General features: G+C 31.9%; 1 protein-coding gene across 1 annotated transcript in view; it reads left to right on the top strand.

Annotated features, from left to right (window-relative positions):
• The window catches only part of LOC145326713 (neuronal growth regulator 1-like), a 53453-nt gene that overhangs the window by 11794 nt on the left and 25040 nt on the right, over positions 1-16619 (top strand). The window contains exons 2-5 of the mRNA XM_080170091.1: positions 73-157; positions 384-495; positions 968-1064; positions 4957-5073. Coding sequence (XP_080026217.1) covers positions 73-157; positions 384-495; positions 968-1064; positions 4957-5073 — 411 coding nt within the window. The remainder of the gene's footprint in view (positions 1-72; positions 158-383; positions 496-967; positions 1065-4956; positions 5074-16619) is intronic.

Raw genomic sequence — 16619 nt, 5'->3', positions numbered from 1 at the left:
TTGATCTTCTTAAAATAGTTTCTTTCACTTTTTAATGATCTTGTCAAATTTAATGTACTTAAACTTTTTTAGGGACTGGATCTTGTGTCGCAGCCTGGCGGTCATCTACGCCCCCAGGATACAGGCCATGACACCCAGGAAGTCTATAAGGATCCAGGCACGGAATAGTTATTATATGGTTTAAAGATTATGGGTTTACCTCATAAATATTTTATTTAAAACGATAGCTTTACGCTAGTATTAGAATCAGGGGCAGCCTATTGTGATATTTGTTTTGATAATTGTGATACTTTAACAGACAAAAAAACAGAATACTAAGTCTATGAAAAATAAATAAATTTCCAAATATTACAATTTTTAACCAAATATAACCGTGAATCTAGATTATGTGCCGCACTCCAACATGTTGTATGGTAGGAAATTCAACTTTATCGACCCCTACGCTATGGAGGTTGTGCAGAAGAAAGGGCTCAGCGGTCAAGGACACTCTAAGGAAATTGTATTCTTTAATCTTTATACGTATATATGTTTTTTTTTAAACAAACTGACAGGCATTGATTTTGAAAATTTCAAAGATCTTTGATCAATATGTTAAAATTTGTCCGAAATTGTTTCAAAACCACCTAACAGTGAAATAAAATTGTGTTAATTTGTGTTAGTTTGACTTTAGCAGAGCAATTAACGTATATCCCAAAGTAAAAATGAGCGCTATCGAATCCCATACCCATCCCTTTGTAGGCACTATTAACTATTAAATGCATTATCGTTTGTTTATTACTTTTGGTCAGGTTATATTAGGTAACAAAGCAGGAATAGACGTAGGAAAAAAACTCCCCCTCCCCTCCTTAATTTCAATTTAGTCAAAAAATATAGGGAGGTTTTAGTGCCCAACCCCCACTGAATAGGAAAGCACCAAAACATCTTTTATTTTAGTTTTAAATTATAAATAAAGGATAAAATTGTAGGAGGTGTACGACGTACGACATCAGGAGAGAAATATAACTGTGCCAAGAGGAGGAACTGCCAGGCTACACTGTACAATTAACAACGTTGAAGAAGATGGGGTAAGTTGTAGAGTAGTTGCGTCAGAGTTTATTTGATTTTAAACAGCATAACTGATTGTATGATCGCCAATTAGTACAAAGAAAATTGATCAACTTTTACATATTTTTATGAAATTAAAAATAAGCAGAATATTTATTGAAAGGTATAAACGAAATAGCATATAAACTCTTTGCAAAACTGTAGTAAAAACAAGATTCCTACATTTTTATGTCCTAGGAATCATTGTTTTAAAAATCATATGAATAGGGTAATTATCTATATATATATATGCTCTCTAAATCGTCCCTAACTGTTACAGTAATCTTCATGCAAAGTTTTCATTCGATAGGATAATTTTATCATGATGCCTAAATCAACGAAAAGAGCTGGCCGTGACATACTGACGAACGTACGGATGTACACTGACAGACTCTAATTGTTAAACAGGTTTTAAAAGTCAGGTGTAAATCTGAGTGTCAATTGTTGTTTCTCTGTGTTGAAAAGAAATAACAAAGAGTAAATGGTAACAATTTATAAACTGTCAAGATACAATATTTATATTTTTTTTACATTATAACTTTATTTACATAACATAAATATTTAATTTTAAATAGGAATATTTTTGACATGATTTAAATTAAACAAACCTTTTATATTTTGTAGTAGGGTTTCCCAATAAAGTCATGAACATTTTTATGTTCAACATATTTCTTAAGTTGTATTTTAAAAGTCATACTTTGAATTACTCATTCATAGCAGAATAATATTTTAGACTAATGAGTGAAAAGTTGCTTGCCTTCATATATATTACTAGCGGATACGCCCCTAGAGGCCTCTAGTGGCACTTTAAATGTTTTTTTTTATATTTAAAATATGTCTGTGTTAGGTTGACGTTTATGTTGCGTTGGAATCTCTTTGTAAAATCGAGAAACGTAAAAACAATTTCGATTTTATTTTATTTCTCTTGGGAGGGTTGTGGTAGCCTCCCCCAAAATAGTTATAAACCTTTCCGAGACCTATAAGAAGCTACCATGTTAAGGAGAACCCGATCGGTTCAGTGGTTAGCGAGATCCTTTGGTAGAAACACACAGACAAACTGACAAACAGACATCCTGTTACTTTAGTGTAAGGATATTATCCTTATAAAAGGGGTTAGTTTTATGATTTTGTTTTACCTCATTTCTTGTATGTAAAATTATTTATTCGATATGATGTTAAGCACGTATTGAAACCAAAAATATTTCTGTTTCTAGAAGTTGTATCTCATTACTAAACAGAGAAAACATTTGTTTTAGTAGCAAAGCTATTTTATAATTGTCTGTCCGTCCGTAACGCTATGGGGGAAATGTAATTTTCTCGGCTGCTGATTAAGATATAAAACTATTTTATTTTTAAGATAAACCTTTCCAAAGATCATCCAGTATTTACATAACATAGTCCGTCGTATGATGGTTTCGTGATTTTTTATCATTCTTGTAAGTTGTATCTTACTTTTTTTTCGTACTCTCTTTTTTAATAACCCCGAACATTTGTTGTATAATTAACTTTTTTCGTTTGTTCATTGATAATGTTTTTGATTTGTTACTTATTTATTTATTGGATATTTCTTTATATTTGTTGTCCTTATCATATAAAATTTGACTGACTGAAGAATAATTTAAAATATTTTATTTGTTGAAAAAGATTAAGTTTGAAATGATTACTCAAATTTGTGAACGCAAGCAGTATTGTGTATTTCTAAAAGGTTGTAATTTGATACATTTATCAACAAAAAACTTTCCAACCTCTAGATTTGGTGTGCTTACAAGAAAAATAATGAATAAGCTGCATATAGTTGATCTGAAACATGCATTTTATAAATACCCATGAAATTAAAATTCATAATTTTAATCGGGATGCTAAATCTTCAGTTAAATTTTCAAGATATTATTTGGATTCCTTCTCCTCACAATAAACTTGAAATTAGAGGGCTTTTTCATAATATCTTTAACTTTAAATCAATATAGGAGTGATGGGGCGGGGGGCCTAAAGTCCCTTGAGGCTAGGGGAAAACCCACTAGTTACAAATAAAAAAAAAACAATTGTATAGATTTGAAAATAAATTCTTGTATAGTAAGATATAGTAAGTACTGCACCACTAAACTAATAAGATAGGTTTGAAAAGTGGTTTTAAAGAAACACTAAATATTTTTCTCTTTCTTTTTACCATTCTTTTATTTTTACTATTCCCTTCCCTTTGTCTCTTACATTCTTTTAATTCTCCTTTTTGCATATCAATTCCATTTTCTGTTGAGGGATGGTGTGGAGGGAGGGGGGAGGGGGTAGGGCTGCACCCTGTGAACTTAATCTAAAATGCATTTTCTGCTCTTGTTAAACAACACACCAGAATAGTTTCTATTTTTTATATAAATATTCTTTTGTCCACTTGCAAGGTGCTTTTATTAAAAGCTAAAAAAAATCAGCCGCCTCCTCATAAGAAAATAATCATCTCGTTAATTTGAAGAAACTGCAATAATATATTCCACCGCGTATACAAATTTTCAGGATGCTAACACATTTTATTTTCTGGCCTTAAAAAACACTCCTTGGTCCATATTTAGAACAACCGTCATAAGGAAGAATATAATTCTAGCTGGTCTTGGCAGTTGTGTCTCTACTCTTTAATTTGTCATGTCCACCCTATTGTCTTGCATAGTTGAGTCATCATCTTTAAATAAAACTTGAAAATCCTGTAAAAACCCCAGGCAAATAAACTTTTAGAATTTTTATTTTTATTGAAAGCATGCTAATGTCTATGGCTATTTTTTCAGGCGAGAGGGTATTGGGGGAGTAACCCTTTTCTTCTTAAATAAATATTATTTGTCATACTTAGTTCTTTGATATCATTGACCAGTATCATTTTTAAAAATCTTATTTTCCTTTTTTTTAATCTTCTACAATCGCATTTGTTTTGATTATGAGTTTGTGACCTTTTATTTTATTTGTTCTTGTTTTGTTATTTATATATTCTTCTCACCTCTGGAAAATATTTTGGAAAAATAAAACTATCCTTTTCTTTTCTTTTGTATAAAACTAGGACACTTAAATGATTGTCCACCGAAAGAAGCTCAGCAACAAAAAACTTAAGGGGCGATTCGTCGTATTTTAAAATGGCTTTTTATAGGTTATTTTAGGTTAGGTTAGGTTATATTGGGTTAGGTGATTGCCCCACAGGGTTAGGCAATTGGCCCAGCAGTGTTAGACCCCCCCGCAGGGGCTAGAAATAGGAGAAAAGCTACTGTGAACAATACGAAGAATCGACCCTTATGGTGCGTTGCCACGAAATGCACTATACCCGGGTTAAGTAGTCAAATGATAAGCCTATAAGATAGAACCTGCTCGTCAATTGACGGCCGGTCAGACAGTCTGAAATAGCAACATTTCTAAACTATAAAGTAACTGCTCTTTTGGAAAATTATTTTGTACATATAAGAATGCATTGTGAATCTTTATACTTTTCTTTATGAGAAGTGTAAAAGAGATTGACTAGACGTTTGATTAGTGCCTATTTGTATCTCATTTATGTAAAGTTGCTATAAAGCACAAATCAAACAATTTTCCCATTTTGTAATTGCTAGGTAGGATTTGGTATTAATATTAAACTTCCACTTTACTTTTTGGTAACTTTGGCTAAATTATCGTTACTTAGGGTCATGTAAGGAGGGCGGTTGTTTCACCCCCCTCCCCTTTTTTTGATTAATTTTACACACATTCATATCTGAAAATTGATCATAATCAACTGGCATTATAGATGATATCAAGCTTTAGTGTCTAGTGGAAAGCCTTAATTTGCCATTACATAAGCAAGAAATGAATTATTTAGCTTATTTAAATTTGATTAACTAAAAACCTAAAAATGAATTTTCTATTAAGATATCATGGATACGAATGCGAGACTTTCACATTCTGACAAACGGAATGATCACCTACACAAGCGATGCCAGATTTTCTATCCTGCACACACCCAACTCTGGGGAATGGAGTTTACAGGTACAGAAGTAGCACACTAGCGACACGGTGTAATCAAGAGTGGTACTAAATTGGTGTTCACACAATATCACCTTATACAGATTTTCTAAGTTATGTTTAGAGGGGATAATATACAGATAGATATTGTTAAACTAGCGACGCCAAGTAACTTTTAATTGAACTAAATTACTTTATACAAAATAAAATCCTTGAATTTTCTTAAACTTTTGGTTGTTTTTCATAAATTTGTAATATAGTACGTATAAAAAGAACATTATCTGAAATAAACAAGAGACGACATAAAAAAAAATAAGTTTCATTTTCTTAGAATTTCATATAAAATGATGTAGTTTTACTTTGTAAGTCTATACCTAAACTAAATAGTTCTTAGGAAAGCTCAAATTTAATGCGAATTTCATGTTCAAAGAGTTTTTTCCTTGGTATTACTCTATGGAAAGGGGTAGGATGATCCCCCTTATCATTACACTTTCAAGAAATTTGGATGATATATTCTTTTTAAAGGTTCAGGCTTCTCTATAATCTATAATCAATGGTGAATAATCTATTATTGTATCTTTGTTTAAATATGCAGGGATATTATATTGCAAATGGTCTCTTTAATTGAGGAAGGTGATGGGTTAGAATATTTAACGAACCTAGTAATAGTGTCTAACTTTTTATCTATGTGACGTAACAAAAATCGAAGGATGAGAGGGGAGGTGGGAAGGAAACCCCTAAAAAAGATATGGATTTTTATTACGTCACAAAGATAAAAAGTTAGACACTATTACTAGGTTCATATTTAACCAAACTGCATCATATCTAAAGACTTTAAAAGTTTTACCTGCTGCTATGTCAGATGTGCGACATTAATACTAAGGGAAGGAGGAATACATTGGTCCAAAACAGGTGCAACTCATTTCCATTCGCAGATATGACTTTTAGACAAAGATTGTACAATCAAAGGGTTGGTTGTTGGCATGTTAGAGCCTTGGTACTTCTATAAAAGGTATGTCAACCGTGTGTACCTAGAGGTATTTGTAGGGTTGCAAGAAAAGGCAAAAGTATATAAAAATCTTTATCTAAATTGTAAAAAAAAAGCTGCCTTAAGTAGTTTGAAAAATTATATTATCCATTACTAAGTTTCCTTTCTTCTCTTGAAATATATAATTGTAAAGTAAAATTCTATTAAGTTTAGTGCTTCCAGTTATAAACGATTTTTTTTATAATATTAACCTAATTTAACGATAACATTTATTTAATATAGGAACCACAGAAAACTTAAGATATTTAGGGTGACCCCTAAAATGGTGGGTCCACGCATTACGTGCATGACAGATATCTCGAGTTTTTTCCGTCTTAATTTCTAACGACTTTTTATACAGTTTTGTATTGTGGGAGGCGTAGTTAGACAAATTAGTTGGGGGGGAAAGTACCAATTCAACGGTGGGCGTTCATTTCCGCATGCTATCACTTCAGCATATTGTTTCATCAATACACAAAAGCAAATTAAATTAGAAGGGGTATACAGTAGTGGGTATAATGGATCTAAAGGGATAATGATAATAAGACAATGGCCGATAAATTAATATATACCCCAATGATGATACTTAGAATAACCCCTTCAGTAGATTAAAATTTGTGGTTGAAAAGTGTGAACAATCAACCTAATGAAGCAACCAATTTAAATTGACCCAATCCCCAAAATTGTTAAGCCAACTAATGAAAAAACGTTATTTTAAAACTTTGGGGACTATTGTCATTGCCCACTCTTTCTCTGCTGTACAAAGTTTATACTGTGTTAACAAGGACAAAAGGGATGAAAAGTAGAAAATATTTTTTTTCATGAAATAAAAGAAATATATTTTTTTCATTAAATAAAACAAATATATTTTATATATCAAAATATTGTAGATCCTAAATAAATTGAGTTGATTAATTTAACACATCGTATTATAGACATCTTTCCGTGGATAATAAGTGAAAACAAGGTTCCAAATGCCTGAGCTAACAAAACTGGCGCTAATCTTATGATATCTACTTTAATACTCATGTAAAATTTCTGTAATATTAATAGTAATAGAGTAGCCCCGCTACTAGAAATCATTTTGTTTTTTACCAACTAAGAACTTACGGCAAATTTTCAGATATTTAAATTAATTTTTTAAAAAGAAATAATAGTTGATTATTAAAATCTCTTCTTTTCCAACTTTGTTTCAAAAATTAATTTAAATACTAAGAAGAAAAAAATAATTAATCTTGTGTACTTTCTTTAAGAGAAATAATTCTTTAATTTATACATGGGAACGTTTTATGGGGGCGGTTCAAAAAAGTGGTTTATTCACCACCAATAATTAAGATTTAAAAAAAATAAAAATCTATATAATAATGTATTTTATATATGTTATAAAGTTAATTCCTTAGTAACGTTTATTTGAACAGTTACAAGCAACTTTAGATCAAGTATCTATTAATTTGAATTCGTTCGCATGTGTTCAAATAAGTTCGTATCAAAGTGAATTATGTTTACAGGAATAAATTTAGTTGAAATATGGATCTTGAAATTGTTGACGAAGTTTATCTATAATTTGAAATGTCTGTCAGCTTGTCAATGTAACTTTTTTTCTGCTTTTATTTTTAATTTTTATATTTTTTTTGTATTTTCCTCAGAGCTTTTGAAACATAGTGACAGATTAACAGGTAGAAAAACAAAGTGAGTTACAGAGTAGATTTGCTTTAAAAAATGTGTTTATCTGCCAACATTTTAATTTTGTTAGTGAGTGAATAAATATTAGTTTTTTAAAAGCAAAGATTTTCTATAATTAGGGTCTGTCCGTCTGTATGTGAGTTTATCATTATGGGACAGTTAGCTATTCTGGTTAATTTATTTGAAATATAGGTGTTCAAGTCAATTTCAGGCTCAAAGTATGATCCTGCAGGTCCAGATCCTCCAGGTCTCCAGAATGATTTAAAAGCCTCCTGTGACCGCAATTTTTAACATAGAGCCTTCAAATTTTAAACTTAAGCTTTTCTTACACGCCTACATAACGTATCAAAATTTTATTAAGATCCGCCGTTTTCCCGCTGACCGCCGACTGCGGTGGCTGGCAGGTGCCAAGTACAGCTGCGGCCGCAGAAATTTATGTTTTGAGATTTCTAATATAAAATTTATATAAATATAAACATTTTCTGAAAAAAATATTTTTCTAGCTTCAAAGATAAAAAATGAAAATTTTAATTAGAAAAGGACTTAAAAACAAAGGTTGTTAAATAAAAGGGTGAAGAAAGCGAAAATTGACTTAGGTTCAGTTATAGTCGGAAATTCATTATCCAACAAGGGCCATGCACTGAGATAATAGAGAAGGGGGGGGGGGCGTTGAGCCCTACCCCCAACCGATAAATGTGCGGCAAGGGGCTCCAGGTTCAGGTGCTGCAGGCTGGAAGGTAACTTCTGGACAGGTATAAATGAAAAAAAAATTTAGTTTTAAGAGATAGAGATCAACTTATTCAACCAAATATGCATCTTTTGGGATGTCATGAGCATATATAAAGAAAAAATAAAAATCAGCCTCCAGGTTCAGGTCCTGCAGTTCTCCAGGTGAATTCTGGACAGGTAAAAACTGAAAATTTTTTATTTTATAGTTAGAACAGAACTTATTTAACAAAAGTTTCTACTTTATTGATGGTATGAACTAATTTGAAGAAAAACTTGAAATCAGGCTCCAGGTTCAGGTCCTACAGGCCTCCAGATAAATTCTCGACAGGTAAAAACTGAAAATTTTTATTTTTGAAGTTAGAACAAAACTTATTTAACAAAAGTTGCTACTTTATGGATAGTGTTAACATATTTGAAGAAAAATTTTAAATCGGGCTCCAGGTTCAGGTCCTACAGGCCTCCAGATAAATTCTCGACAGGTAAAAACTGAAAATTTTAACTTTTAAAGTTAGAGTATAACTTATTAATCAAAAATTGCTACAATATAACTAGTATTAACCAATTTGAAGAAAAATTTTAAATCAGGCTCCAGGTTCAGGTACTGCAGGCCTCCAGGTGAATTCTGGACAGGTTAAAAACTGAAAATTTTTACTTTTGAAGTTAGAACATAACTTATTAAATTAAAGTTGCTACTTTATGGATAGTATTAACATATTTGAAATCGGACTCCAGGTTCAGGTACTGCAGGCCTCCAGGTGTATCCTGGACAGGTAAAAACTAAAAATTTTAACTTTTAAGGTTAGGGCATAACTTATTTAACAAAAGTTGCTACTTTATGGATAGTATTAACTCATCTGAAGAAAAATTGGAAATCAGGCTCCAGGTTCAGGTGCTGCAGGCCTCCAAGTGGATCCTGGACAGGTAAAAACTAAAAATTTTAACTTTTAAAGTTAGAGCATAACTTATTAATTTAACGTTGCTACAAGATGACTAGTATTTGAAGAAAAATTTGAAATTGGGCTCCAGGTTCAGGTATTGCAGGCCTCCAGGTGGATTTCACTTTTAAAATTAGGGAATAATTCATTTAATAAAAGTTGCTACTTTATGGATAGTATTAACTCATTAAATTAGGGGTATTGTGTCTACTTGTTGGAATTTTACCACAGTTAGAGCAGTGTATTTCCTGCAGGCTTCCTTTAGTGACTGACCTGTTGACAATATGTTTTTTTTATTTTAGTCAATTGATATTATTTTTTTGCAGATATAATTCAAAATGTAACAAAATGGTTGGATTTAACTTGAACCTTGAGCCCGATTTAAAATTTCTCTTTGAATTAGTTAAATAGATATAGTTCTAACTCTTAAGTTAAATATTTTAATTTTTACATGTCCAGAATCCACCTGGAGGCATACAGTATATGAACTTTGAGCTCGATTTCAAATTTTTCTTCAAACAAGTTAATACTATCCATAAAGTAGCAACTTTTGTTAAATAAGTTTTGACTTCAAAAATATAAATTTTCAGTTTTTACCTGTCCAGAATTCACCTGGAGGCCCCGCAGTACCTGAACCTGGAGCCCGATTTCAAATTTTTCTTCAAATATGTGAATACTATCCATAAAGTAGCAACTTTCTTTAATAAGTTATGCTCTAACTTTAAAAGTGAAAATTTTTAGTTTTTACCTATCCAGGGTCCACCTGGAGGCCTGCATTACCTGAACCTTGAGCAAGATTTCAAATTTTTCTTCAAATGAGTTAATACTATCCATAAAGTAGCAACTTTCTTTAATAAGTTATGCTCTAACTTTAAAAGTGAAAATTTTTAGTTTCCCCTATCCAGGATCCACCTGGAGGCCTGCATTACCTGAACCTTGAGCCAGATTTCAAATTTTTCTTCAAATGAGTTAATACTATCCATAAAGTAGCAACTTTTGCTAGATAAGTTATGCTCTAACTTTAAAGGGAAAATTTTTATTTTCTACCTATCCAGGATCCCCCTGGAGGCCTGCAGTACCTGAACCTGAAGCCCAATTTCAAATTTTTCTTGAAGTTAGATAATACTATCCATAAAGTAGCAAATTTTGTTAAAGAAGTTATGCTCTAACTTTAAAAGTGAAAATTTTTAGTTTTACCTGTCCAGGATCCACCTGGAGGCGTGCAGTACCTGAACCTGGAGCCCGATTTAAAATTTTTCTTCAAATTAGTTAATACTATCCATTAAGTAGCAACTTTTGTTAAAGAAGTTTTGCTCAAACTTTAAAAGTTAAAATTTTTATTTTTTACCTGTCCAGGATCCACCTGGAGGCGTGCAGTACCTGAACCTGGAGCCCGATTTAAAATTTTTCTTCAAATTAGTTAATACTATCCATTAAGTAGCAACTTTTGTTAAAGAAGTTCTGCTCTAACTTTAAAAGTGAAAATTTTTTTTTTTTACCTGTCCAGGATTCACCTGGAGGCCTGCAGGACCTGAACCTGGAGGCTGATTTTTATTTTTTCTTCATATATGCTCATAACATCCCAAAAGATGCATATTTGGTTTAATAAGTTTATCTCTAACTCTTCAAACTAGTTTTTTTTCATTTATACCTGTCCAGAAGTGACCTTCCAGCCTGCAGCACCTGAACCTGGAGACCTATCAAAAAAATTTTAAATATAAGGAAAATACACCCCAAAACTAAACTTTTTTCCCAAATAACCTATCCTCTCACTCCTAAGACAAGGCCTATACTCCCTGTTTACGCAAAAGTGTCAGATCCGCCCCCCCCCCCCCACATATCAATCAAACAACAAACCTTTTGATTTCATGAACTTTTTTTTGTAAGGCTCTTGTGACCGCAATTTTTGACTTAGAGACTTGAAATTTTAAACCTAAGCTGTTCTAACATGTATACATGACATATTTAAATTTCATAAAAATCCAGCGCCGTTTTCTTACCGACTTTTGTCTGCAGCGTCCGGAAACTGCCAAGTACAGCTGCCGCCGCCGAAATTTATATTTGGGATTTCTAATATTATCCTATTATATAAAGTAGTAAGCGTTTTTTGTCTGTCCTGAAGGATCTCGCTAACTGCTAAACCGATATTGTTCTCCTTTACTGTGAAGCTTCTTATAGGTCCTGGGAAGGTTTTGAACTATTTTTATAGAGGGTTTCTTTACCCCCCTACCCCTAAAAATATTTTTTAACTCTTTTTAAACGCAAATTTAAAATGGGATATGGTCGACTTTTCCCCCTCCTACCAGTGCCCCTAGAGGCTTCTAGGGGGTGTAGCCGCTAGTATATACATAAAGGTAAACATTTTCTGAAAAAAATTCTTCTTCTAGCTTTAAAAGTACAGAAATTACAGCCTTTTGAAATTTCTAAGTAAAAACGGCCCTAAAAAAAACAAGGTTGTTCAATAAAAAAGTAAAAATTACTTTGATCCACTTATTGTCGGAAATTTAATATCAAACAGGGGACTTGCACAAAAATTTCTAGCCGTCTAGCTCTAGTAGAAACCGAGATAACAGAGTGAACGTTCAATCCCCCCCCCCCCTCCCCTCGACCTATTAAGGTCAATAAAGGGGACCAACCGATAAAGGTAAAACATAGAGTAAATTCGCTACTAAAAATAAACTGTAAAGTCATCCTAGAATTAATCAAAATTTTTACTTAGTTTCTTGCGAAGAAATCTGCGATACCGTCGCTAATTCTTAAAATTATTATCTATGCTTTTGTCATACAAAATTTAATTCTTTAATAATTTGTATTAAATTTAAATATGGAATGTAAATATCATAAGTAGAAATTATTTGTTTCTATCAATGCGTTGCAAAATTTTAAGTTCGCCAAATTTAAGATATGTCAGAGAGCCAGACCCACCATATTAGAAGTCACCATATTTAGATGATGCCTCTCTTTTTGTGGCAAAACTTTATGCAGTTCAATTTCTTATTTACTTTACTGCATGTACTTCGCTGTGCAGGATGATTTATGTTCTTGTTTCTCCCAGCACAAGATACCAACTCTTATATATCATTTACAGGGTTCAAGTGAACATTTAATCGAAAAAAATCTTTGTAATATTAATGAATTGGGTTAGGTTAAATCATTTAAGTTCTAAAGATGCCCCATGGGTTAAGGTTTATATTATCAAGCATTCAGCACAAAGGTTTTATAAAAAATAGATTTAACTTGTAAACGAATTGAGGCATATTGTTTTATCTTTAGTTTTGGACAATCGCTGTTCCATACAATTCTGTAAATTTGTCATGATTTATTTTTAAGCCAGAGAGATTTTAACTTGGTTTGTTTTTGACATACTAGAAAATAGAGTACATAAATATAAACTATCTTTTTAACTGTACATATAGCTAGCTCACAAGTACATCAGATAAAGAGAGAAGAGAGAGAGAAAACAAGGATGACAACATCTATAAAGCGAAGCTCTGAAACGGTAGGACAAACGAACGTTAACACTTGTAGAGTGTCAGAACTGAATAATCAGAATATAAACTGTATAAAAGTAGAAACTAAATTGTAAGTAAATTGGTTGAAAAACTGGGCAAATACAGGATACAAGGCATACTTACATTTTTAGGACTTGATGGTAGAGATTATTCGCTTATAAAATTGTCTTCCTAATTGATGACCGAACTTACCAATACATGATGTCTATGTTAGCAACCTAAACTAACGACACTTTTCCCCCTGCCATGATAACCACGTATATTTTATATCCATTAATAGAAAACTAATTTGTAGAATCCTATTGAAGATACTAACTGAACAAATAAATGTAGGCCTGCAACACTTAGGCTTGTCAATTTCATATCTTTAGTTTCCTAATGGAAGTTAGGCCTTCTTGTTACCAATACAGCACACGAAATGTTGATTTTTAAAAAATAGTAAGAAGCTAAAAAATGAAACATATTTCATTGAAAAACCAAGGAAAGTCGATTGGCAGACGGACAAAGTAAGTTGAAAGACAGATGGTTATGAGTAATGAATATCATTTTGAGAATTTTTAAATATATTTTCCACTAAAAAATGAAGTCTCCTCTAAAGCGTAACACATATACAGACAGTCAAAGAATAAAATAAATAAAAGATATATTTCAAAGAAAGTTGTCTACATTTGTATATAGCTAAAAAAAGGTATCGTCTAAAATGTTGAATCATAGATAAAAAAAAAGTTCTCGTAAAGTTTTATACTTTAAAATTGCCTACTGTATTTTATCAAATAAACAACTTTGTAAAATTGTTTTAAAGCTTGTTGTATTCAAAAGACGAGATAAAATATTTGTTCCTAAGTTCTTTCAGCATAAATACCATAAACCTATCTCCCAAACAAAATGTTTTTAGAACGATATAATAATGCTGTTTTCATGTATTTGGGTAGCCTTTATAATAACAGATCACATAATCATGAAAACTTAAAAAGCCTAAACTAAAAAGAGTTATCCATTTGAGTACCTTACTACATAAAAGTTGGTTCAAGTGTCTCTAAAGTTTAAACGAGATTACCTTACAATAAATATAACAAGGATGACAATATGATGAATAACCAAGCTAAGAAAAAAAACGAAAAGCTAAAGTATACAATTTGAATAATAAAGTAACTTGGGTCCCACAATAAATGGCTGTTTTAGACTTTAACCTAAAATGTAAAGTAGTAAGGTTTTTGTCTGAAGCTAAAGATCTCGGAAAATTATGGTCCAAATTTCTTAGGAAAAATCTTGGGGTTGGTTTTATTCTATTTTACTGACCACCTCCCCTCCTCGCCTTCCCCTAGAGGCTAGTGACTTATAAAGTGAACGTCATTGCTTTACAGTGTGAAGCAAGGAAGCACGACCAGTCTAACATCCTTCTATATATCATAGCTTCTCTAATGACGGTCAACACCACCCATATTGTATACTGAAATAATCGCAGGACAGGGCAGGCAATTTGTAAACAAACATATAAGGTATTACCTTACCATTACCTCGTATGGGCGGGATTCTCCTTCGATTTAAGTGTTCATCTAGAGAATCCAGAGCATCATCCGCTTGTAATGGGATGCTATACTCTAACACCCAAGGATATTAGGTTATGTAAATTACATCTCAGACAACCAACCCTTTGATTGCACGATCTTTGTCTGAGAGGTCCTAACTGTGCATTGTATTGAGTTTATGGGCTAAGGCATTCCCCCTACTCTTTAATTTTATGTCACGTACCTGACATAGCAGCAGTAGGAACCATTTTTTACATCTTTAGTTATGACGCGGTGTCGACCCAAGATTCGAACCTATTTGAGGTATAGTATAAGTAAGTCTGCATAAAATTTAATTTTAGATTTTCTCCCTTACTTTCTGATTTCCTAACATATACTCTATCTTTGATATCCTTTTTGACTCCTATGTCTTTTTAGTAGGGAAGCTTCTCAATTATTTACTTGTCTGTCCGTCCGTCAGTCGGTCCGTCCATTTCTTAATGTGATATACTAAGCTAATTAAGATAGACTGTTGACAATTACAAGCAATGTTAGTCTATTGACTCTATACAACTTCAAATAATTTGCTAAGAATTTGAAGCTTTTGTGTCTTTTCTAAAATATTCAAATAAAAATTATGCATTTTAATATAGTTTTCTTTTAGTCAAGGGAGTCTAATAAAAAAATTCTCTACTTTTTTAACTCTATTTTTTCCATTGAAATACATTTTTAATAATATACATGTTGATATTTTCTGCATTGTCAGCTTGTCAAAAAATCATTTATTTCTTTTACATAAAAAGAAAATTTGCATTTACATACAAAATGGAAATAAACTTATTTTTCCCTTTTAAATACAAATTGTTGAATTTTGCCATGTACTTTATATAAATTCATAATAACACTAGAATTAATAAAAACTTCATTAACACTAAAAACGCATGAATATCTTTGTATTTTCGCATTTCATTTTTCTAAAAAAGGTAAAGTTATTTTATTACATCTTCATGATTATTTACTCATTAATTGATGGCATAAAAAAATTATTCCTTTCAATAGATTTTTTAGTTTTAATAATAATTGTCAATAACGTATTTGATCTTGAACATTTCAGACAAATTAGTTTCATTCCATTTATAATTCTAATATATTTTCTAAATTTCCTTTTAATAATGATATAAATATGCAAAAAAAAAAAACACAGCAGCATTAGACGGATGGTCACTGACAATTCTAGAGTAGCTGCGCTTGTAACAATATGTTAAGGAAATATTTATTAAGATGTTGAAGTGAAGCTGCTAACTTTGAGGTAGAAATTTAATAAATTTTCAACTTTTCAAACTTGTCATGTAAAGGGAATGGGATAATAAAAAAAGAGAAAACAAATATTTTGTATAAATAAAGTTGTAAGTGTTTTTCGTCCTGTACCCGATTGATACCTCTTGGTAACGTAGGACCAGACTTTAAAGTAGGTCTTCAGGCACAACCTTTGTCTGGAAGTCCTAACTGTTCATGGTAATTTTTTGCGCCTGTTTTAAGTTAAGGCATTCTCCTTATTAAGATCACGCATTAGACTTAGAGTGGTAGGTCCAACTTATAACGTCTTTAGTTATGACGTGGAGTTGGTCGAGATTCGAATACATCTCTAACGATTTGCGGATACGCTACGTTTTACGCTACCATTGTGGTTATTTGGGCATATTTGAAATTTTTCTAAATATATGTATTGAAAAATATGTTAAATCTTATCAATATTGGAAAAATCTTGTTACATTATTAAAATAAATTTTTATATGATTAACAATCCGCACATCCACGCAAGCCTGGCTGCTTAATGTATATTTAAGAGGGCAATGACTTAAATTTAATTTTTCTAATTAAGTGGACTTTATGAAGATAAGATTATATTAACCGAAGCTGATATATAATTAGTATCTGTTTTATCCGTCAGTCATTAATGGCATTTGTGAATTTTGTTAGTTAAAAATGGTTAGGGGGGGGGGGTTGGGTTGACCTCCCATCACCTCATGGTTTAGAGGGAGAGGATACTTATATATCTGTATATCTCCAAGAAAAGATGTAGTACCCCACACCCCCCCCCCCCCACCCTTAATCTTCTTAATGGCCAAAACATTCTCTGTACCAATATGAAACGTCCATGAAATTTGTGATCGGT

Source organism: Acartia tonsa, chromosome 1 (assembly GCF_053477335.1).
Source record: "Acartia tonsa isolate MP-2025a chromosome 1, ASM5347733v1, whole genome shotgun sequence".
NCBI classification, from domain to species: Eukaryota; Metazoa; Arthropoda; class Copepoda; order Calanoida; family Acartiidae; genus Acartia; species Acartia tonsa.
This window is presented reverse-complemented; position numbering and strand designations above follow the sequence as displayed.